Source organism: Dromiciops gliroides, chromosome 5 (genome assembly GCF_019393635.1).
Source record: "Dromiciops gliroides isolate mDroGli1 chromosome 5, mDroGli1.pri, whole genome shotgun sequence".
NCBI lineage: Eukaryota > Metazoa > Chordata > Mammalia > Microbiotheria > Microbiotheriidae > Dromiciops > Dromiciops gliroides.
The window spans coordinates 165,482,838-165,508,216 of NC_057865.1; the positions used below are offsets into that span (position 1 = coordinate 165,482,838).

Sequence of the window (25,379 nt, forward strand, 5' to 3'; positions counted from 1 at the left end):
GCTCTTTCCTGGAGTGTAAGTGGCATATAAGAAAGATTGCCATCCCTTCTTGTATTGGACTTTGGGACCCTATACCTCACTCAAATTACATTAAGACAATAGTAGAAGGACTGAAGGGCAGGTAGGTGGTACAGTGGATAGAGTGCTGAGCCTTAAGTCAGAAAGACTTTGCCCCAGTTTTCTCATCTGTAAAATAAGCTGGAGAAGGAAATGGCCAACCACTACAGTATCTTTTCTTTTCTTTTCTTTGTTTTTTTTTTTTTGTTGTTGTTGTTGTTGTTTTTTGGCGGGGCAATAACTTGCCTGGGTCACACAGCTAGTAAGTGTCAAGTGCCTGAGGCCAGATTTCAACTCAGGTCCTCCTGAATTCAGGGCTGGTGTTTTATCCACTGCACCACCTAGCTGCCCCTCCAGTATCTTTCCCAAGAAAACTCCAAATGGGGTCACAAAGAGTTGGACATGACTAAACAACAACAAAAGAAGGACCAAAATCAGTCATATGAAAAGGTATTTGAAGGAACAGATTTTTTCAGCCTGGAGAAAAGAAAATTTACAGAGGTTATTATGATTGTCTATGATACATAAATGATTGCCATAATGGTAGAGTGATTGAACTTGTTTTGATTCAACCCAGAGGGCAGAACCAGGGCAGCAAAATTACAGAGAAAACAATTTCAGCTTCACATATGGCAAAATGTCTTAATTTTCTCCAAAAGCAGAATGGGCTGCTTCAGGAGATAGCAAGAGCCTTTTCACTGGAAATCTCTGAGTGGTGTCTAAGTAACCATCTGTCAGGTACATGATAAAGAAGGATTTCTGCTCGGGTGTCAGTTGGGAGATGTAAACTGTGTCACTTCTTTGATTTTCTGCGTCGGGGTCCTACAATACAGCCAATGAGACAGGCATCCCTGAGACAAGGGTGAAAGATTTGGAAGCCAATGGTGGCAAGAACACACCTGAAACTGACCTCATGACAAAGTCACAGTCACACACACCTCTGATGTACACTGTATACCTCAGGAAGCTAGCTGCCCAACATAAGGCAAAAGATTCTCCCAAGAACATATGCAGTGTGGGAGAATGAACACACAGACACACAAAAAGTCACCCGGGTAACCAAACACCTCCAAGTTCCATGGCACTATCACACCTGGCTCTCCCTCTTCCTCTTGCCAACACCCTTAATCTCTATAATTATAATTTTATTGGTAGTATAGGAAAGCTATCCCAAGGACCTGGCCTCCCCTTTATTTTTACTATAAACTGGCTGAGGTTGGAAGAGAGCCTAGAACCCTATCTACAGCTCTGGGCAATATCCTCCCATCAACTTCCACAGCTCAATCACCTTTTCTTTGTAGTTGTTGTGAGAGTATTAACAATTCTTATTTTTTTTTTCAGTGAGGCAATTGGGGTTAAGTGACTTGCCCAGGGTCACACAGCTAGTAAGTATTAAGTGTCTGAGGCCAGATTTGAACTCAGGTCTTCCTGAATAACAATTCTTATTTAAATTTCTCAAAGTTGACAACATAGATGCCCATCAACTGGGGGATAGCCAATCAAATTGTGGTTCATGAATGTAAAGGAATGAAAGGATCAACACAAATACAGGGAAGATGGGAAGATATATATTAACAGATGCAAGATTAGATAGAAACAGGAAAACAATGTATACAATGACGACAACATCATAAAAAGACCAACAACAACAAATGAAAGTTAACTCCTGTAATTATAACCAATAATAGCCAAAGCTAGTCCCAATTAAAAGATGAAAAGATGCACCTTCTTCCATACTTTGCAGAGGCTAGGAACTCTGGGTGTAGAACATCAAACATACTATCAGATTCAATTGATATGCAGGAGGCTTTTGCTGAACTTCTTTGATTCATTCTTTTTTTGTTTGTTTTTTGTTTTGTTTTGGTGAGGCAATTGGGGTTAAGTGACTTGCCCAGGGTCACACAGCTAGTAAGTGTCAAGTGTCTGAGACTGGATTTGAATTCAGGTCCTCTTGAATCCAGGGCCAGCACTTTATCTACTGCACCACCTAACTGCCCTGATTCATTCTTTTTTTTTTTTTTTTTTGGCGGAGCAATGGGGGTTAAGTGACTTGCCCAGGGTCACACAGCTAGTAAGTGTCAAGTGTCTGAGGCTGGATTTGAGCTCAGGTACTCCTGAATCCAGAGCCGGTGCTTTATCCACTGCGCCACCTAGCCGCCTCCTCCCGATTCATTCTTAAGGGCAGCTGGTTGGAACAGCGGATGGAGCAATGGGCCTGGTGTCAGGGAAACTTCAGTGTAAATCTGACCTCAGGCACTTACTATCTGTATGACCCTTTGGCAAGTCACTAAACCTGTTTGCCTCACTTTCCTCAACTGTAAAATGAGGGTTATAATAGCACTACCTTGCAGGGTCATTGTGTGAGGATCAAATGAGATAATGTTTTAGCACAATGCCTGGCACTTTATAAATGCTTATTGCCTTCCCCTACCTCCTTGTTACTTGGAATGATTCTCTGAGAAGAACCGGGAGAAAGGATACATTTAGAAAAAGGTGTCTTTAAATGTTCTAAAAAGAAAATTTCAAAAGAAAAAAATTTCTAAAAGATAGACAATTTTATTGTTTCAGAATAAACAGTCAGGCTCTCTTTTGTGGGAATGTGGGCACACCTGTGATGGTCCCAAAGTACTGCAAGGAAAATCTTCATCCCCTGGGAGTCAATACTAGGTGGATACTAAGCAGACCCAGATCATTTTGCTGTGGCTGGCAGCTCTACCAGAATCGGAAGGTAAACCTCAACTCTTTGTAAATGGGCAAACCCAGCAGAGTATGGAATTGAGGCTATATGGTGAAGAGAGGTAGTTTGATAAGTCTAGGGCTTCCTCTTTTAGCCACTGGAGACCTCAGTTTCCCCCTCAGTAAAATGAGAGAGTTTTGACATAAGTGATCTCTCAGAATCCCTCCAGCCCTGTGATCCCATGTGTCTCCTCCCCGACCCTGTGCTTCATATTTCCCTTTTAACTTGATGAAAATTGCTTTCTGTAGTACCTTGGAGGTAAAGTACTGAAAAAAAATCTAATTCTAAGTAAATAATGTAACCAGAGTTATAAGTTTCAAAACCTAGCCCAAGGGGCCTCACAGTGAAGTTCACAGTATATGTAGTGCCTGGGTCACAGGACTGTGAGAACCAACCAGCATGCTGAATACTTAATCATATAGACTGAGTTCACAGAATGAAAAAAGTCAGGCTCCTGGATATCTGCTGCATAGCAACAGCTTGCCACAATACTTGTCACCATTTTTTTTTCTTTCCGTGCTCTAATATCTACTTAACCAATAAAAAATTCATTTGGGGACTATTTTCAGAGCAAGTACAAAGACATCCTAAGGTTGCATTAGCAACATCTAAGTAGAGTACATTATTCACAGTGAAACAAGTAAATCTCTCACATTTCAGCAATGTAGGAGGATGGGCAACCATTCAAATAGCTATAATTGGATGAGAATTGACTGGAACTTCACTATAACACTATTTGCTTGGGAAAAAAAAAAAAGAAAAGAAAAAGGAAAAAAACAAACCAGTGTTCAGAGTATAACAAATCTATTCTAGACCGAAATAAACCAGATCCTAAGGATGTTTAGCTACAAAAAATACCAAAAAGGACTCATTATAACCTATTTTCACATAAGTGCTAAAGAAACATACAAGTTTATGTTCTTTCAAGTCTAGGCCAGGCTGATTCACATCAATCTGCCTATTCAGGTTTGGTATTAGAACAAAATGAGACACTTGGAAATATTCTAGCCATTAACAGAAAGAGATCTGCTTAGCAACAGTATAGAAAGGGTATGAGCAAGGATACAGCATCAATTCAACTGACCATAGCTCCCCTGCCTCCATATTTGTCATGGGCTCGATTGTCGCAGGATAGATTTTATACTCAGGTTTCTCGGAAGTTATGCCAATGGGTTCAAGCAGTTAGCTCCTAGCCCAATTAAGTCTTGAGGATAGTTTCCAACACCTTTTAAGGAAAAAACTAGCCTTGCCTGACTGGGGTAGCTATTGCTTGTCTAACACCTTCCCTTCTATGTGTTAAATGACTAAAAAAATAATTTGGAGTGGACCAAAAAAGTGATACAGGAAAGGTTTCCTCCTTCTCCCTCAGAAGTCATTTATTCACTATTCATTCCTTTAAGAATAGGCAGAGGAATTCTAGTAAGATGACTAAATGAATAGTTATAAGCAAAGTCAGCTCCCCTTCATGGCTTAAAAACAGAAACAAATAGAACAAATAAAAAGAACAGCAAAGGAGAGAAAGGGGAAGAAACTCTCACAGGGAAAATTACCTTTAAGGAAAATTTTTTAAAAAACTTTAAAAAATAAGAAAAAAATCACCACTACAATGAAAAAATATGGGATAAAATAAAGTACAAAAAGCCCTCTAAAAGAAAAGTACAATGCAGCAAGATGGCAAGAGATAGAATAAGAATACAAAGGTGAACATGGTCCTTGAAAAGATTAATAAATTAGTGAATTACCTGAGGAATGGAATAGGCCAAATGGAAGACAAAACTGCAAAAAGGGTAGGACAAATAATGAAACTAAATTTAAAAACAACATAATTAGAAGAACTGAGATCTCTAAAGTTGAAGGTAAGACAAGGTAAGAATTAGGGGTCTTGCAGAGAGAAATAAAAAAAAGTCAGAAGCAAAGAAAGAGTACGAATACTATATTTAATGAACTTGCATAAGACAATTCCCAGAAATGTTGAAAATCCTCAGGATGCCACTAGAGATGGACCTCAAATTTAACTCATAAAAAATAAAGTTAGCTAAGGATAGAATACTTGCTTTAGAGGTTAAGGACTTGGCTGCCAAAGGTCACAAAGATATTGAGAGAGGTGAGATTTGAACTTGAGTCTTTGACTCCAAATCCTTATCTCTTTCTCCACTGCACCATACTGGAGTGAAATAAAGCTGCCTTCTATCACTCATTGTTTGACCTAATTCTAGGTGCACTGCCTATCGCAATAAGATAAGAAATAGAAATTAAAGGAATAAGTATTGGCAAAGAAGAGGTGAATATAACTAGATAAAAGGGTAATCCAATAGTTTACTTAGAATAGAGATTTAGGAAAAAAATCACTAAAATAATGGGATACAAAATAAATCTACAAAACAATCAACATTTCTATTACTAAGAGGAAAATAGAATCATTTGTTTAAATAGTGTTTAAAATACATCGAGAGGCAGTGCTACCTAATGGATGGAAAGCTGGCCTCTGAGTCAGGAAGACGAGTTAAAATCCTGCCTCTGAAACATAATGACTGTGGGGTCCGGAGCAAGTTACTTAACAAGCTTGTGTCTTAGACAACTTCCTAATACTATAAATTGCAGAGAATAGGCTGACCTACTTTGGCAGAGTTTCCTCAATCAATAGTTTGCCATATCACTGAAATCCAGAATTCCAGTCCCCATCTCAACAAGGGAGTTAATGGATAAAAAGCATATGCAGTTTTCTGCCCTGCTAATGCTACTACTCATCAGACCACCAGGGACCAGCAGGATGAGCTAAACTATTGAGCCCTGAACTCCGTGGGACCATAGGCCCTCATCTCCCCAGTCATTCTCTGCCCTGCTCCTGCTCCTGTTGACCCAGCTAACTAGACCTCCAAGGACCATGATAGGGAAGAGCTAGATGACTAGGCTCTGAATTCCCTGGAGTACCCCACTCCCTCCTCCCTGCTTTCCACCTCTTTCTCCAAGAGCCATAATTAAATCAACATTACCAGGGCTTCTGGAAATAGAGTGTCAATGGACTGTCCTATTTTTCCATTCATCATCCCTGTGATTTCCCAGGCCAAAACACCCTTCTAGGCCCACCATTACCCTATGTCTGTAGTCTTCTCCTATTAAAATATAAACCCCTTAAAGGTAGGGGCAGTCTCACATTTATATTTATACTGTGATATCAGGGCTTGATACAGTAGCCCTTGGAACATAGTAAGCAATTAAGAAATATGCTTTCATCCTCTCACTCTATGACCATCTTCATGACTTTTTCCCCTTAATACTCATTAATAATCATGGTGAAATAAGTGTCTGATGGCATGAATTATCTTGTTTTGGGGGGCCCCACAATGAATCCCACTCCATTCATCTCTCTAAGGGGACCCTATAGCCCTCCTACTTAAAAGTAATATCCTTATTTCTTATTATTTATAGCAAGAATTTCCATATCAATATGGTCCGGTTCAACCATTTATACTGCTGTTTATATGTGGTATAAAAATGTGATTCTTATCACCCTCTGCCTCTTCCACTACCCCTTCTCCCCAATTCTATGAAACAGTGCATTGTAGAAGAGGGAGAGGCCTATGTATTAAATATAGGAGAAACAAATAGCCCTTTTATTAATCCAACAACAGAACAATTTTTACAGAAATAAAGAAGGCTCTTAGAAGTGATAAGACTTGACTCCTGATTGAACTGTGAACAGAGGAAGATGGAAGAGTCAACAATCACTGGAAGTATGATAATATCCTCCACAAAGATGGAGAATTTGGAAGAAGGGTGGGTTAAAGAGGAATGAAAAATGGAGTTTTGAGAAAGATTCAAGCCCTAACTTGTTAGAAAGACAACAGAGTAAAAGTCAAAGAGCTTGGGACCTAAAATCAGCACTTTGAGGGCAGGAACCACTTTTGCCTTTCTTTTGCTAGGTGGCAAAAAGTAGGCTCTTAAATGCTTGTTGACTTGACGTGGATTGGAATCCTGGCTCTATTATTCCTTCCCTGTGTGTCCTAAGACAAGTCAATTAAACTCTTTGTGCCTCCATTTCTTCATCTGTAAAATGAAGAATTAGACTAGATGACTTCTGATATCCCTTCTAGTTCTAATTCTAATGATCCTACGTGCTAAATAATTGAACCAGTATTCAGTGAGCATGACTTGGCTATGTTAATATAGTAAGGATAATAAAGGTTCCCAAAATAATCTTCAAATTTTATTATATACTGATCTAAATATCAATGAAATAATCTCTAGAATTAGGAAAAAATTTTAAATAAATAAAAATAATAAAATCCTTATGGAGCAACAAAAGGCCAAGATTATAAAAGTAAACAATCCTGAAGGGGGGAGGGAAAAAGCATGGCATTACCAAATTACAAATTATATAATAAAACAGTAATTATTAAAATTATCTAAACTGTATTAAAAATAAAAGCAGATTTAGGAACAAGTGGAAGAGATCAGAAAAGTAAGATTTGGAAGCAAACACATAGTAGTAGTCTATTGTTCAATAAACCAAAGTATGCAAATTATTGGGGGGGAAACTCATTATTCATCAGGATCTGCTGGGAGCACTGCATAGTAACTTAATGAGTTCCAAAGGGAAGAACAATATAAATATAAAAAGCCACATCATAACAATTTAAAGGAAGTGGGAAGGCTGTATCTTTCACAACTGTGGATAGGGGGGAGAGGAAGTCTTAGCTAGTTGTGATAGAGGCTATTATAAAAGACAAACTAGATTCTCTTAATTATATAAAATAAAAAGATTCTTCAGAAATAAAGTTAATGCAGCTAAGATTGGAAGAAAAAAATGTACTGTGAAAAAAATCTTTTTTTAAACATCTCTGATAAAAGTATATCTGAAATCTAAAGGGGATTAACAAATCTCTAAAATTAAAAACTATTCCCTAATAGCAAGTGACCAAAGGATATGAACAGGCAGTTTCCTTTTTTTTTTTTTTTGGCGGGCATTGGGGGTTAAGTGACTTGCCCAGGATCACACAGCTAGCAAGTATCAAGTGTCTGAGGCTGGATTTGAACTCAGGTACTCCTGAATCCAGGGTCGGTGCTTTATCCACTGCACCACCTAGCTGCCCCAACAGGCAGTTTCTAGAAGAGGAAATTAATTATCTAAAACTATAAAATATTCAAAATAGCCAATAATTATACAAATATAAATGAAAACAATTCTGATTATATCCATTAATTTGGCAAATATAGTTAAAGTTGGGAAAAGTCAATACTGTCAGGTCTGTGAGAGAATAGGCACCACAGTTATCTCTATAAAATATTCATAGCAGTATTATTTGTGATAGAAAAAAATGGAAACAAACTGTGACCAAAAATTGGGAATGGAAAAATAAATCTTAGCATATGAATGTGACACAATATTATTGCACCTGAAACAATGATAACTAATGAAAATTCAAAGACATGTGGTAAGTCATATTAAAGGATATACAGTGAAGAAAACAGATCCAAAATAACAATATATACATAGAAAACAGAAGGATACAGGGGCATGAATCAGTCGTGATGACTCTTTTGTACTGTTTTGTTTAAATCATTTGGGGAAGTTCACTTTGTTTTAGGGCTGTTCTGTGTGTGTTTGTGTTTTCTATAATAAAATGTATTGGTTAACAAAAGACCCAGGCTTCAGGCTTGACTACTCGACAACTTGGCAACTTATCCTATCACTTTGTATCTCTGAATATCCTCTACCCTGGCATTTTTCATTATTAATGAAACCAAGGGTAGGGAAACTAATCAAAGCAGAATTTCAGTGACGCAAACCAACACTGACTTCTCAAGTCCACATTTGGTTGGATACCAAATGCCTGCAAAGGGGAGTTCAAGAAGAATGGAAACTTATTTACTTCATTTAGTCCCTAAATCCATTACTGACTCAAGTGAAAATGTAAGAGACACACTGGATTTAGCAGAGAGCCAAGCAGGCTCTGAATCCAGGGCAGGTGCTTTTAGTGATATGAGTCCTCTAAACACTGTAAACTGGGATGGTACAAAATATTCACTTGGAAGCAGTCTCTTCCCCACCATCACTTACAGCAATGCCCAAGACCAAATATGTGCCACAAAGCTAAAAATGCCACTTCTTGGCTTTTCCAGCTCCTGACACTGGGAAATGAGTCACTTAAATGTATGTTAATGTCCTTAATGTTTCATTAAAGTATCATCTTCCAATTTGATTATAATATACTTGGAATGATTTGTTTTGACCAAATTCTTTTCTAAACAGTTATTTAATTTAGTCTTCCATGGGTCTTTGGTAGATAACTCAGACAGCCTAGAAACCAAACAAATAAACAAAAAACCCTATGAGCAATTTGTTCTCTAATGTGGAACTGACATACCATATGTTTATTCTTTGAGTCAATAAAGGTCAGAACATGTTATACTGTCATGATTAACATACTGTGAGGTCTGGTACTTACGGCAGCTGAGTGTAATTCAAAGGCTGCTGTTAGTCTTCCAAAAACAAGAAAGGGCAAAAAAATATGCCCTCCCACAATGAATGTGGGGAGGTCCCAATGTGTTTTGGGGAACTGGAACACTAATTCTAATTTTGCTTCTCTTATGAGTTGATTAAATTTTTCTCTGGGAGTAGACCTCCAAACTCAGCAACTCAATTTGTTCTTTAATATTGAGTAATCTTTTGATTTTCATCTCACTTTCATTTCTGACTACATCCCTTCTGTCCCCCACCCTTATCCAGAGAGCCACTTTTCACAAGAGAGAAAAAGGAGTTCTATAATACTAATATATGTATACGTGTGTGTGTGTGTGTGTGTGTGTGTAAACTGAGTCTGATCCTCTATATAATGTCCCATACCACAGTCTCCTACCTCAGTGAAGAAAAGAAGCACATTTTCTCATGTCTTCTTCAAAGCCAAGCTTGGGCATTATAATGGTATTGAAATAAATAGTATTCAGTTTTGGGAAGGGTGGAAGGGTCTTCTTCTATTTACATGAGTTTATTGTTTTTCTGAAAACCACTAACTTTCATTGGGATTCCTGATGTCTTTCACAAATAGAACCACCTCTAAATTTCCACAGCACCTTTCTCCAAAAATCATAGTATAATTACCATATAGTGATTTGTTTCCCCAACCCTAGTCAAAACTTGCTGCTGGGGTTGAAGGAGGGCAGGAAAGGGGAAATGTGGTCAGGCAAAGGACTCAACTAATTGTGCTATATCAGACTTTCATCAGATATAAGCAAGCTTTAAGATGGGGTTCTTAAACCATTTTCCTGTCAAAGATCCCTTTGGCAATTTGCCAAAGCCTATGGGACCCTTTCCAGTATAATATTTTTGATATATAAAATAAAACACATAGGATTATGAAGGAAACCAAAGATTAGTAAAAAAAAAATCAATATGTAATTTTTTTTTTCACAGACCCTCTCTACCCTCTCTCAAGTCTATCCACAAAACCCCAAGGTCTGTGGACTCCACAATAAGAATTCCTGCTATATGGGGATATGAGTTAACGAAAAGTATAGAATGCTAAGGTTCTGTTTTATGTTGAAGATCAGACATAATCAGTCTAAGAAAGGAAAAAAAAAAAACAAACTTAAGTATCTTGCCAAAGGCCAAGAAGTCCATGGTCAGGCAGGTAAGGGCAAATTGGCGTTCCCGTTTCTAGGACCCTGATTCAATTTTAAAATGTACCCTGAGTCTATTCCTGCTTGACTGACTTTATAGCTTGTCCTAACCCTTATACAGGTGTTCTCACTCCCAGAGTCCAATTACATGAGACCATTAACCCAAAGGGATCAAAGAGGTGGAATTCTACAGCACTTACTTTCTCAGAACAGCAATCTCATTTTCTATGCTGCTTTCTTTGCCTTTTAGTGCCTTCTTAGGGATACATTTCACTGCAAAGAGTTTTCCAGTTGCTTTCTCTTCTGCTAAAACCACTTCAGAAAATGCACCACTGTGAAGGAAAAAAAAAGAGAGAGAAAATGGACTTAGAAACGTGAGAAACATACAAAACATACTCACGTTTTACAATGTTTTTTTAAATCCTACTGTTTGATTTTAGGTAGTAACCACAAAGAGTCTAACAAGTTTCGATGTTACTTTTCATCCTAAATAAAGCACCCCATCCTCTCAGGATTTTTTTAAAGAAATGTATACATACAAATAAAGCCACAGAGAAATAAATATGGTTATTTGAATGTGTTTGTGTTTCAAATAATGCATCTGAAAAAAAAGAAATAATGTATTTGAATCACCTATACTACTACTTTCTGTCCACCCCTGCTGGACATTTGTTTTAATATTGAACCACTTTTGAAAATAATTTTTTAAAAGCCTTACCAGAAAAATGTAAAGCAGAAAATAAACAAGAACACTGGACCCCATCAAAACTACCAAGGGCCCTACCTCCTTCAGTCAACTGGAAAATGATGATAAACCTTTGTGCTATATCAGGAAACCAACCCCAGAAAATGTCAAACCAGTCAACTGAGAAATGTGATAACATTATGACACTGTATCTCTTAATACTGATAGCCATCAATTCATTAGCACGTATAGAACATTTCTTTTAAATTGGATCATTCAGTCAAGCATTCATTCAAACACTTGCTATGGACCAGGTATTGTGCTAATTGCTAGAGATACAAAGAAAGGCAAAAACAAGACCTGCCCTCAAAGAGCTCACATTCTATTGATAAAGACAATATGAAAAAATAAAACAAACAAATCTAATTTTATGCAAGAAACATACAGATTTTATAGAATGTATTCTCAAGGGAAAGGCAGCAGCAAAACAGGTTCTGAGAAAGAACTCTTGTAGAAGGTGGGTTTTTAAGTCTTCAAGGACTCCAGAGAAACTAAAAGGAGGAAGTATAAAGAGGTAAGCGGGATGGGAATATGTGCCAGTCAGGAAAAAGGCATAAATTTGGGAGGTAGATCACTCTGTGTAAACCAGTGTATGTGGATTGCAGAGTGCATGGAGAAGAAGAAAATTTAGAAGACCAGAAAGGTGGTCTTGGGGCAGATTGTAAAGGTTTTTCAATATTAAAGTACTTTATATTTGATCAGGGAAATAATAGTCACTGGAGTTTATTGAGTGAGGTAGGGGAAATAGTCTAGTCATATCTGAACGCTAAAATAATCACTTTAGCCCCTGAACAATAATGCCCTCAATAGGGGTTGCTGCTGCTGTTGTTTTTTGCCCTTTGTTTTTGAAGAAGACTATGACATCAGGGTGATGTCATGGCTTGCTGTGAATTGAATTTAAGTGAGGGTTACCAATCTCACTCTCTCCTCCAAAGCTATCAGGGTCCAGTGCCAAAATATATATCAGGATGACTGGAGATGGCCCCAGATGTTTAAAGCAATTGAGGTTAAGTGACTTGCCAAGGGTCCCACAGCTAATAAGTGTCTGAGGTGAGATTTGAATTGAGGTCCTCCCAACTTCAGGGCCAGTACTCTTTCCACTGTGCCACGTAGTGGTCCCCCTCAACAGGGAAGATTTATTTGGAAGAGGAGCTGCTCAGATTGAAATCTGACCAAAGCTCAGGTCAAATGTCATGACTAGCATTACCAAGAGAACCTAGCATTGCCATCCCAACAACAAGAAGCCACAGATAATAAAATGATAGATACATAGATATATAGATGAGGAAAAGCCATATAGACAATCAATTCCAAGCCTCTCTTTTTACTGATGAGGAATTTTAGAGAACCAAGGCAGATGAGAGATTTGATGAGGGTCACAAAGCTAAGAAGTGTCTGAGGCAGGTTTTTGGGATTCTAAGCCTAGTAATCTATCTATTCTCTCTGACTCACCTCACCATCCATTCCTTATTTCAAGGCTGGTACCAATAACGGCCACCACTCTGTCTTAGAGCAATAGGTATTAACTCAAACAAGTAAGTAGAGCCTGCTGATTCATCCATTCCACACTTCCTTTTAAAACCTCTTTTTAAAAAAAAATGTTCTAAATCACTATTGATTAGAGAAATGAGAATCAAAACAACTCTGAGGTACCACCTCGCACCTATCAAACTGGCTAATATGTCAGAAAAGGGAAATAATAAATGTTGGAGGTGTGGGAATATTGGAACACTAATGCAATTGTTGGTGGAGTTGTGAATTGATCCAATCATCTTGGAGAGCAATTTGGAACCATGCCCAATGGACTAAAAAAACTGCATACCCTTTGATCCAGCAATACCACTACTAGATCTGTAATCCAAAAGTTCATAAAAAGGGAAAAGTATCCACATGTACAAAATATTTATAGCAGCTCTTTCTGTGGTGGCAAAGAATTGGACATTGGGAGGATGCCCATCAATTGGGGAATGGCTGAACAAGTTGTGGTATATGAATGCAATAGAATACTATTGTGCTATAAGAAATGATGAGTAGGTGGATTTCAGAAAAACCTGGAAAGATTTACATGAACTGATGCAAAGTGAAGTGAGAACATTGTACATAATAACAGCAATATTGTGCAATGATCAACTGTGATGGACTTAGCTTTTCTCAGCAATACAATGACCCAAGACAATTCCAAAAGACTCATGATGGAAAATATCCTCCACATCCAGGAAAAGAACTATGGAGTCTGAATGCAGATCAAAGCTTACTATTTTCACTTTTTTTGTTTTTTCTTTCTTGTGGTTTTTCCCTTTTGTTCTGATTCTTCTTTCACAATATGACTAATATGGAAATATGTTTAACGTGATTGAACTATAACCTATATTAGATTGCTTTGCCGTTGGGGGGGGGAACGAATGGAGAGAGAAAAATTTGGAACTCAAAATCGTACAAAAAAATGAATGTTGAAAACTATCTTCACATTCCATTTTTTAAAAATAAAATGCCATTAAGATAAAAAAGTTGGGGGGGGGGCGGCTAGGTGGCGCAGTGGATAAAGCACCAGCCCTGGATTCAGGAGTACCTGAGTTCAAATCCGGCCTCAGACACTTGACACTTACTAGCTGTGTGACCCTGGGCAAGTCACTTAACCCCCATTGCCCCGCAAAAAAAAGATTAAAAAGTTGGTCTTTTGTAGCAGTCAGAGCGAAAGATTTAGGGAGCAGAGGGGAGAAACTTGCTAAATAATATTCTTAAACAAGCAACCTTATCATCTGTTACCTTCCTTTGTTTTTATCTTCTATATGCGTCTTTTTTAAAATTTAAATTCCTCAGACAGTACTCTGTACAACCATATTTGTTTCTTTGGCTAGCTACCTTTTTTGTCTCTTGTCAAATTGTTTTCTTGTAACTTTGAAATTTTCATTCGAAGGATTCCTTCTCACCTGGATTGATTCCTCAGTAGGAATTCAGGTTATCAAATGCTACTTATGCCTTTTCTCTGGACCCTTTGAAATTCACTCTCCCCAAATTGGGGTACATGTCTGTAGACATATATGTAGAACTCTGCAAGTTCTCTCTCCTGTTGTCCAACAAGCACCTAAAATTCTTCAAGCACTCTCTCCAGTTTTCCAACAAATGATTTACCTTTTCCCAGAGCAAATTCAGCTGCCAGTGTCTGTTCTGAAGTTCTTCTGATTCAGTGTTATCTGACTCCTGGAATTTCTTGCCACTCAAGTTGATGAAGATCACTAATGCCTTATAGTTATCAAAGGTTTTTAGTATATCTTTTAATTCTTCACTCTGAGTTCTGTTTCCTGTCTAGCTATGCCTAAATGTCCTCTCCTCTTTTACAAATTCTAAGATAGGTTGATCACTTTCTATTATTTCTACTTCAGCAACCTGTTTCTTGTTGGTCAGAATCAGGTCCCCAATCTCATTTCCCCTTTTTACTTTCCACGTTTAGAAAGATGAAATTATCCTTAAGGAAAGCCAAGAATTTAAAGAGACTACAGCTGGGCTAAACTGATTAGGTATCTATACTAAGTTCAATGTTAATATGGTGTACCTCTGGGAGGTTGGCAGTGGGCAGCGGGGCATCAGGTTGTATAAGAAGCAACGCATGAAGCAGATTGGAAAGTGAACAAGATAAATCTCCCTTTCAGAATAACAAGAGTGGGACTGGGGACAGTGAGCAATCCCCTGCACATAAGATAGGGAAACCCAATCTTTTTTAAAAAATGCTTATTGGAATAAATTGTCATTACAATTATAGGTTCCTAGGAATGATTGGAAGAAAACCCTACAGTTCCAGAAGAGAACACTCACATTCTTCACGCCGGTGAAAATAAACTCAGAAATAAATTACACCAAAAAGCCTGAGGGTAGGGTTGAGGGCTATGTAGCAGAGAATTGTGGGATTATGGAGGGACAGAGATATGAAAAGGCATGAAATCAATTCCAGAGGATGAGATACCTTGTGACCAAATAAAAGAAAACTGAAAGGATCCCTAGAAACAAGAGCAAAGGAAAAAAAGGTAATACTTTGGAAAACATAAAACCAATGGGGAAAAAAAAAAGAAAATACATGCAAGGTCAAAGTAGGTCACACTAGCTCAATTTCAGAAGAGTAGAATTACAGCACTGGAAAGTATTTTCAATGGCCATTGATTTTAATCTCCTCACTTTCTAGACATAACTATATGTATTATCCCTGGGATACCCCCTCTGAACTCTTGCCAATGCTTTCCACATATCTCTCCTACTCTGGATTGGAAAATACACTCAATAATTTAATAAAGTTGTGGTTGGTACTATGGAAAATGGAGAATTACCTCATTATTCTTACTATTTTCTTTGCTTCTAGTCAATCCTATGCATAAAGAATTTTAAGTCTCCCCCTGAAGCAAGTGAGTTCTTTGCATCTAACCAGACACATATTAAGTCACATACTAAGCTGCCTAGATTCTTAGAATTTAAAAAAACCCTGACACCAGGGCAGCTAGGTGGCACAGTGGATAGAGCACCGGCCCTGGATTCAGGAGGACCTGAGTTCAAATCCTGCCTCAGACACTTAACACTTACTAGCTGTGTGACCCTAGGCAAGTCACTTAACCCCAATTGCCTTACAAAACAAAACAAACCCTGACACCACCCTTTATGTGGCTTAATTGCAAACAACAAATTTGTCAAAAATCTCCCCCCACCGCCATTCAGTCTATTAAATAAGCATGTTGTTAGGAGATAGAGGAGTGGAGTTGATTTTTAATTTTATTACATTTGGGAAGAGTGAAATCTTAGAGGAAAAAAATGAATGAAATAATACATCTAATAGAAATCCCAATGTTCTGAGAACTGTAATTTTCAAGTTGTGACAAGAGATTTATTTGAATTCTCAAGGAAACTATTAAAAGAGCAATACTGAATTTACATCTAAATGAAATTTTCATGACAAAATATGAGAAATGTCAAATAAAATAACTATAAATATGATAAATATTTTCTGCACCTATAGATAAGCTGTAAAAATTATAGAGGTGAGATTTATTTTTTCTTTCCCTCTAATTAAAACCTAGGTCAGCCTCAAAACATGAAAGCCAATAGCCTCAGTTGGCAGTCATCAACCTTTGTTCAGCCAAATTTTCTAGAATAAACCATTTGTCTCTTTAAATCAAGATGACAAAGAACTACAACTATGTGTTATGCCATTCAGAATTTTAAATCAGGAAGAACTGTGTTCAACTCCTATATGTGCTATTTATGAGCTGTGTGATCTAGGATGAGTTAGTCCCCTTGGCCCCTCCCAGCTCTTGGTTTCATCATCTGTGGAGTGGAAGAGTTGGCCTACCTCAGGAGTAGTCAACCTGGGGTCCATGGACTTGTTTTTTAAATACTTTGATAACTGTAGCCAAAACATAGTTCAGTCCCTAGTAGGTGTTTAATAAGTGCTGGTTGACTTTATTTTAGTTCAGGTGCTTTATTTTATACATTAACAACATATTTCTGAGAAATGGTTAACAGGCTTCTTCACCACACTGCCAGAGGTCTGTGACACCAAAACTCTGGTCTGGATAGTCCCCAGAACCCTTTCCAACTCTGTATCCTATAGTTCTTTGAGCAATTCAACTAATATCTAAATAGCAAGGGGCAAATTGGTAGAGGAGCTAAAGAAAAGAGGCAAGTTCTTTCCTTTTAAAAAAGAAAAATTCTGGGGGCAGCTAGGTGGCGCAGTGGATAAAGCACTGGTCCTGGATTCAGGAGTACCTGAGTTCAAGTACAGCCTCAGACACTTGACACTTACTAGCTGTGTGACCCTGGGCAAGTCACTTAACCCCCATGGCCCTGCAAAAAAAAAAAAATTCTAGTTCTTTTGCACTGGAGAAGAAAATGGCAAACCACTCCAATATTGTTGTCAAGACAACCTCCAAAGAGGTCCAGGAGAGTTGGACATGACAGAAAATGACTCCACAACATTCTTTCACACCACAGCCATCTGGATAGGCTTAACCCATAGAGAATTCAGTTCCCAGGTCATGCTTCTGCTACTGACAATCCAGTGGTTCCTTCTTGCTTGTAGGATAAAATTCACACTCATCTCTTTGGCTTAGAAAGCCCTGGTAGCTAGGTGGCTCAATGGATGGAGTGGGGAGAACTGAAGTTAGGAAGACACAGTTCCAATGTTATCTTAAACACTTATTAGCATTGTGATTGTGGCCAAGTTGCCTAACCTAAGTTTTCTCATTTGCAAAATGAGGGTAATAATAGTATTTCCCCTCACATGACTGTTGTGAGGACCAAGTAAGACAACATATGTAAGGCGCTTTGCAAATCTTTAAAGTATTCTATAAATACTAGCTATCATCCTCATACTCACTGAGGATCTAACTTCAGTCTATTTCTCCAAACTTACTGAACATTACTCCCCTTTACACTCTCTACATTCCAGCCAACTGGACTCCTTGCTGCTTCCAGTACATCACATTCCCCTCTTGTCTCCCTGCCTTGTACAAACTGTCCCCCCTCCCAACATCCGCCAGGAATGTTCCCTTTCTTCACCTCTCAGATTCCCTTTGTTGTTGAGTTGTTTCAGTCATGCCGGACTCTCCATGACCCCATCTGGGGTTTTCTTAGCAAAGATACTTCAGTGGTTTGTCATTTTCTTCTCCTACTCATTTTTACAGATGAGGAACAGAGGCAAACAGGATAAAATAATTTGCCCAAGGCTGGATTTGAACTCAGGAAGCCAAGGCTTCCTGATTTCCAGTCCCAGATGGACTGATTCCCAGTCTAGCTCTATCCACTTCACCCCCTAGCTGGCCTAGCTTCCTTCAGAGCTCAACTCAAGTGCTACTTCCTACCAGAAACCATCCTGATTCCTACATTTAAGAGTACAAAACTTACTGTGTATCTACTTCCTATTTTATATTATAGTTTGTATTGGGACAGAAGATGATCACAGACTGTTCTTCCTGAGTGCAAATCAGGCCTCAGACGCTTACTAGCTATGTGACCCTGAGCAAGTCACTTAACCCTGTTGGCCTCAGTTTCCTTATCTGGAGAAAGAAATGGTAAACCACTCCTGTATCTTTGCCAAGAAAATCCAAATGAGATCACTGAGTAAGACATAACTAAAAAATGACTCAAAATAGTTTGTCTTTAGTTTTCTCTGTGTGTGCCTGGTATTTCATGACAACAAAATGCCATGAGGGCCAGAAATGTTTTGATTTTGCCATTGTATCGCCAGTACCTAGGATACGGCTTTGAAATGGTTGTTGAGTTTTAAATGGCTTCCCACTCTTTGATACCATAAGCAGAAGGGATAAAGTCAAAGCCACCAGAAAATTCCCAAATGCCAGCAAAGCAGATAGAACTGGTGAATGTTTAACAAAATAAATAAAAATATAAAACAACATAGATAATGTTAATTTGTGGTTTACTAAGTCAACATGCCACCACAAGGGTTTATTTCTATTCCAGTTTGACGCCACTGTCATATGGTACATAGTATTGCCTAGGGGGTTAGTTATGCTAAACTAATAAAATTTGCTACCATGCTTATTTCACATTTTTAAGATCAGATGGTGCTAATGATGCTAATAATGGGGGAGGGGGAGCCCTCAATTTACCAATAGGAATAAAACAAAGATAAAGCTAATGATGTGAAAAGCAGCCAGAATGATAAAGAACTAAGCCTGGAAGTTTCTCAGAGTAAGTGACTTCCTGTATTCATGGATTTCCATTTTTAATAAAGGTTATTTGAAAATGTCATTCAAAATGTCATTATCCAAAAAAGGAAGATAATAAATGTTGGAGAGGCTGTGGGAAAATTGGAACACTAATGCATTGTTGGTGGAGCTGTGAGCTGATCCAACCATTCTGGAGAGCAATTTGGAATTATGCCCAAAGGGCGATAAAGCTGTGCATACCCTTTGACCCAGCAATCCCACTTTTAGGTCTTTTGCCCAAAGAAATCATGGAAGGGGGAAAGGGACCCACATGTACAAAAATATTTATAGCTGCTCTTTACGTGGTAGCAAGGAATTGGAAGTTGAGGGGGTGCCCATCAATTGGGGAATGGCTGGACAAGTTGTGGTATATGAATACAATGGAATACTATTGTGCTGTAAGAAATGATGAGCAGGAAGAGTTCAGAGAAACCTGGAGGGTCTTACGTGAGCTGATGATGAGTGAGATGAGCAGAACCAGAAGAACATTGTACACAGTATCATCAACATTGAGTGTTGACCTACTGTGATGGACTATATTCTTCTCACCAATGCAATGGTACAGAAGAGTTCCAGGGAACTCATGATAGAAGAGGATCTCCAAATCCAAGAAAAAAAAAGAAAGAAAGAACTGTGGAGTATAGATGCTGATTGAACCATATTATTTCTTTTGTTTTGGGTGCTGTTGTTTTTTTTTTCTATTTTGAGGTTTTGCATCACTGCTCTGATTCTTTCTCTTGTAACAGGATTAATGCAGAAATAGGATTAATGTTATTATGTGTATATATATGTGTGTGTATATATATATCTATATGTATATGTATAGATATATATAGATATAACCTATATCAGATTACCTGCTGTCTAGGGGAGGGGGGAGGGAGGGGAGGGAGGGAGGGAGAAAAATCTGAAATTGTAAAGCATGTATAAACAAAAGTTGAGAACTATCTTTACATGTAACGGAAAAAATAAAATATCTCAAAAAAAAAAAAAAAAATTAAACCAAAAAAAAAAAAAAATGTCATTATCGGGGCAGCTAGATGGTGTAGTGAATAGAGCACCAGCCCTGGAGTCAGGAGGACCTGAGTTCAAATTTGGCCTTAGACACTTAACACTAACTAGCTGGGACAGCTAGGTGGCGTGGTGGATAGAGCACTGGCCCTGGAGTCAGGAGTACCTGAGTTCAAATCCGGCCTCAGACACTTAATACTTACTAGCTGTGTGACCCTGGGCAAGTCACTTAACCCCAATTGCCTCACTAAAAAAAACACAACAAAAACAACCACTTACTAGCTGTGTGACCCTGGGCAAGTCATTTAACCCCAATTGCCTCACTAAAAAAAAAAAGTCATTATCTTTCATTTCTAAAACATTTAGGCAATTAAGTCAACTTTATAAGAATAAGAGTTATTCCCCAATTAATAAATGGTCAAGGGATATGAATGGCCAGTTTTCAGAGGAAGAAATCCATGCTATCAATAGCCATATGAAAAACATTCTGATTTATTCATAATTAGAGGAATGCACATCAAAATGCTGCTTCACATCCAGATTTACTAAGATGACCAAAAAAGAAAAATAACAAATGCTGGGGGGGGGGGGCTGTGGAAAAAGAGATACAATAATGAACTTTTAGTGGACCTATGAATCAGCCCAATCATTCTGAAAAAACAATTTGGAACTATGTCCCAAAAGCAATTAAATTTTTCCTACCCTTTGACTTAGCACTACTACTTAGTAAATCAATACCCCAAATAGATCAATTTTTTGGTAGTGGCAAAGAATTGTAAACTGAGGAGATTCCAGTTGATTGGCTGAATAAGTCACAGTATAGGAATTAATGGAATACTACTGTGTTGTAAGACATGATGATGGGGCTGGTTTAAAAAAATAACCTTGGAAGACATGGATGGAGCAATACAAAGTGAAACGAAGAAAAGCAGGAGATTACTTAACACAGCAACAGTAATATTGTAAAGATAATCAACTTTGAAAGACTTATTAACTCTGATCAACTCAATGACGCACCAAAATTCCAAAAGATTCATGATGAAGCATGCTATCCACCTCTAGATAGAGAACCAATGGACTCAAAGTACAGATTGAAGCATATCTTCTCCCATCTTTTTTTTGACAATGCTAACTCGGAAACTTGTTTTGCATGATTCTACATATTTGAAATGAGCTTTGCTTTTCTTGCCTTCTCAATAGGCAGATGAGAGGGAGGGAAAGGGAGAGGAACTGAATATCTGGAACTGAAAATAATAATGGGTTCTTTTTTTACAGTTATTATCCCAGAGGAAGATAGTTTCATTTATATTTAAATCATACTTAGGAGTTAACTGTTGCTAAGGGAAATTACTGTTTGCATAATAAAGTATTGATCAGAAAACATGTCAAAACTTGGAGTTGCCTCAAAAAAAAAAAACAACACACAGGTATAAATGCCACATAGGTAGCCAGTTGGAAAGAAATTTTATTTGCCTAGAGAAAACTAATTGGGGAAGAGCAGAATGTGACAGCCTATGTGGCTCTAAGTCCTTTTTTCTTTGGCCATCATGGAGGGAAAGATTCAAGAGCTGACTAGGACTCTGATAAACTAAGATCTTCTCAAATCAGAATGAAAGAACTGAAGTCATTTGGAGTCTCACTTCAGAGTAGGCTATTAATGGATGGCTGATTTTCCCATGCTTTTTAAAAAGAAAATTCAACATACAAATTAGTCTTACTGTTTTATTATCTTCCCCTTCTACACTGAGTACAACTTAAACTATCACCACATCGTAAAAAAGGGCTGCCACCAGGCAAGGGCCTTTTATTATCAATTAAAATGGCTTCTTTTCACTAACTAGGCAGTAATTCCAAATGTCAAACCATGGAAAGTGTTAAGGATGGGTGAGAATAATTGAAAGCTGGATCATCATGTAGAACAGATGCTATTTGGCACTTATATAGTGCTCTGAGATTTGTAAAAGTGCTTTACAAATACCTCATCTGATCTTCAAAACCACCCTGAGAGTTATGTGCTATCATTAGTCCCATTTTACAGTTGACAAAACTGAGGCAGGCAAAGTTTAAGCAACATCCAGGGTCACATAGCCAGGAAGCTTCTCAGGCAATATTTGAACTTGGGTCTTTTTGGATCCATTAATAGCATTCTAACCACTGTACCACCTAGCTACAATGGAGCTGAATCCTCAAAGATGATGAGTGAATGGGAGAAGGTAGGTTCAACCTATTTAAAAGAACTGTTTAAGCTGTTCAGCACACATTCCCATAGAGGTAAAGGGCCACTTATATATTGTCTTTATTCATTAAAACGAGTCAGACATGGCCTCGATTTGGAAACACGTAGCTATTTATTTGTGTTTCTGCATATACTTGGATAAACATAGGGCTAAAACTGATTTCTCTGATAAAAAGAATTTCCAGGGGGGAAACTCTCTCCATCAATGCAGATTGGTACCTTCCCCCATCCCCAACTTAGAGTCTTAGAAACCTGACTAGAGGACTGAGAAGATAAATGACTTGCCTGGGGTCATAAGCCAGTTATCATATGAATTTGTATTTTATATTTTCCTTGGGATGGAATCACCACATTTTACTGGAGCAGTTGGGTGACCTCATAGTACACAGAGCACTGGGCCTGGAGGAAGACTCATCGTCCTGAGTTCAAATCCAGCCCCAGACACTTACTAACTATGTGACCCTGGGCAAGTCACTGAATTCTGTTTGTCTCAGTTTCCTCATTTGCAAAATGAGTTGGACTTTACCAAGAAAACCCCAAATGGGGTCACAAAGAGTCAAACATGACTGGGGGTGGTAAAAAAGACTGACCATATTTTACACGATTATAACTTCAAATAGCATTCAAATACATGTAACCACTTCAGGGGATTCATTATTCATGCTAATCGGGACCTTTATGTGTCAGAAGTAGGAAGACAATGAAATTCATTATTTAAATATGTTTCATAAATCACACTTTGATGAATTCAGATCACTGTCTTCCAAAGTTTTAAATTAAGAAAGGATACCTCTATGTACTAAGTTACTGCTTAGGAATAAGAAGAATCCTATTTGGCATGTAACTGAAAAATTAATTTTCAAAAAGTTATTAAAACATCAGAACCCTTCATGACTTTTGGCCCACTCTTTGTGTGTGTCTGTATATAAATTAAAATAATATTACATATGGAATATTTCATTATATAGAATATGTAACATAGTTTGTATGTTATATGCATATATTTATATATCTTTACATATGGGTATTTTATTGTGTATATTTTATATATGAATATTATGTATATGTGATATCAAACTCAAAGGCAGTATATTAACTTAGTTTTTAAATGTAATGTTCTCTCTGTTTTGTTATATTTTTATCTATTTTGCTAAATATTTCCCAAGTACATTTTAATCTGTGTTCTGGATGTATTGAGAAGTGTTGCTGGCCCCACACAGCCTCCAGGCCACATATTTGACACCTCTGTAGTAGGTTATTCTTGGAGAGGAATTCCCCCACCAATGTAGTTCAGCACCTTCTCTGTACCCTATAGCCTTAGATAGTAACCAGGGAGACTGAGAGGTTAAATTACTTCTCCAAGGTCACACTGCTAGTATGTGTTGTGGGTGAAAGGTAACATGGGGTAGGGGACTGAATACTGGTCTTAGATTCAGAAGACATGAGATACATATCTATGGGAATGTCTCTTGGACTTGATATTGAGTAATGAATATACAGATTTTATGACTCACAGTGTACTATATATCCTCTTAATACATCTTATATGTTTTATATATACATACATATGTGCATATATATTAATATATATGTTTTTCAAAGCCTCCCCCATTAGGCTGTCAGAACAAAGACTCGGTTTGGAGTAGGGTTTTTGTTCATTTTGGGGGGTTGAGGCCTTTCTTGTACCCCCAAGGTTTAGCATAGTACCAGGCTTAGAGCAGACCCTCAATAAATGCTTGTGAGACTGACTGACAAAAGCAGAATCCTGACTTTGGGAACTGACAGAAAAGAAAATGCTTCATCAGAGCTAAACCTAACTAGGTAGCTATCTCCACTTAGAGATCCCTAGGAGCAGGAATAGAGTGAGGTTTATGACTTTGTGCAGTTCTGCCTCACTTACATCCAATTCATGCACAAGTCAAGACATCACCTGTGACATCATTGGCTCTCTTCAAAAATTATGGACGAACAACAACCACCTCCCCCACCCACTGTTCCTCAGGGGCAGCCTCTTAGTAACCTAAGGTCTATCCCTCCATAGGTTTCTTTTCATACCGACAGAAAAAAATTACTATTTACAGGCGTATCTGGACAGGTAGTAAAAATAGTTAACATGATAGCAAATTCATTCAATCCAGGCTCCAAATTCAGCCACTTATAAACCAACTGTACCGCCTTGCCTAGTTCTCAGTTACCTCAGTTGCCCAATAAGACCATCAGTAGAGTCCTCCTATATATAATAAACTGGGCTCAGAAAGATGGAATGATTTTTACATTTAATGAGACACTTGGCATGTTTTATAGCAATTCGATTGAACAATCATGTATTAAGTGACTAACATTTGCAAGGTACAGTGCTAGATATTAGAGACCAAAAGACAAAAATCAATTCAAGGGAAGCACCTATGTGACCTCATTCTCCTTTGAGGTCCTTCCCAGACCCAGCTCTGTGGCCCTAAGTTACTATAAGTGGTTTCAGTTTACTCCTCTGTAAAACCCAGACATCAGACTAAGTGAACTCCGAGACCCCTTTCAGTTCCAAATTCTATGATCCTGCAAGTCCTGAAGCCTTTCAGAGATGCAAACCTAATTCATAATTAGCCCACAGACCAGTACCAAAGAAGAAAGCCAGCAGCCTTAAGGGGAAAAAATAGTTTCCTGGCATCACTGTACTCTTTGTCCAATAATACAGTATACAAGCTAAGAACATTTACAATTCTCAAGGAAAAGTCTATACAAGCTGGATTTCATTAAAGCTAGTAATCCAAGCAAATCTGTATCAAGTTCTGTTATGTGGCCCCTAAGGGAAAATTCCCAAGTTAAGAATCACTTAAGCAAGGAAGAGTAGAAGCTAATGAATGGACTGAGATGTAGTAAATCATTTTTCAGTCATGTCCTACTCTCTATGACCCCATTCGGGGTTTTCTTGGCAGATATACTGGAGTGGTTTCTCCAGATCATTTTACAGATGAGGAAACTGAGGCAAAGAGGGTTAAGTAACTTACCCAGAGTTATACAGCTAATAAGAATCCAGGGCTGAATTTGAACTAAAGAAGACTTCTTCTTGATTCCAAGCACAGTGTTCTGTCTACCTCACCACCTGTCTGCCTCAGTAGCTGTAAATAAAGATGCCCCTTTCCCTCCCCAAAATAGATTACATCAAAATAATAATAGCTAGCACTTATATGGTGCCTACCATATGCTAGACACTGTACTAAATGCTTTACAATTGCTATCTTATTTGATCCTCACAACAACCCTGGG

The 25,379-nt window shown here is 38.0% G+C and overlaps 1 protein-coding gene across 2 annotated transcripts in view; it reads right to left on the minus strand.

The window, feature by feature from the left end:
- CAMK1D (calcium/calmodulin dependent protein kinase ID) overlaps positions 1 to 25,379 on the minus strand; it is a 479,866-nt gene that overhangs the window by 289,052 nt on the left and 165,435 nt on the right. For both annotated transcript variants that reach the window (XM_043966580.1, XM_043966579.1), the window contains exon 2: positions 10,615 to 10,746. Coding sequence is in view for 1 of the 2 variants with exons in the window: in XM_043966579.1 (XP_043822514.1) it covers positions 10,615 to 10,746 (132 nt within the window). In the remaining variant the exon portion in view is untranslated. The remainder of the gene's footprint in view (positions 1 to 10,614; positions 10,747 to 25,379) is intronic.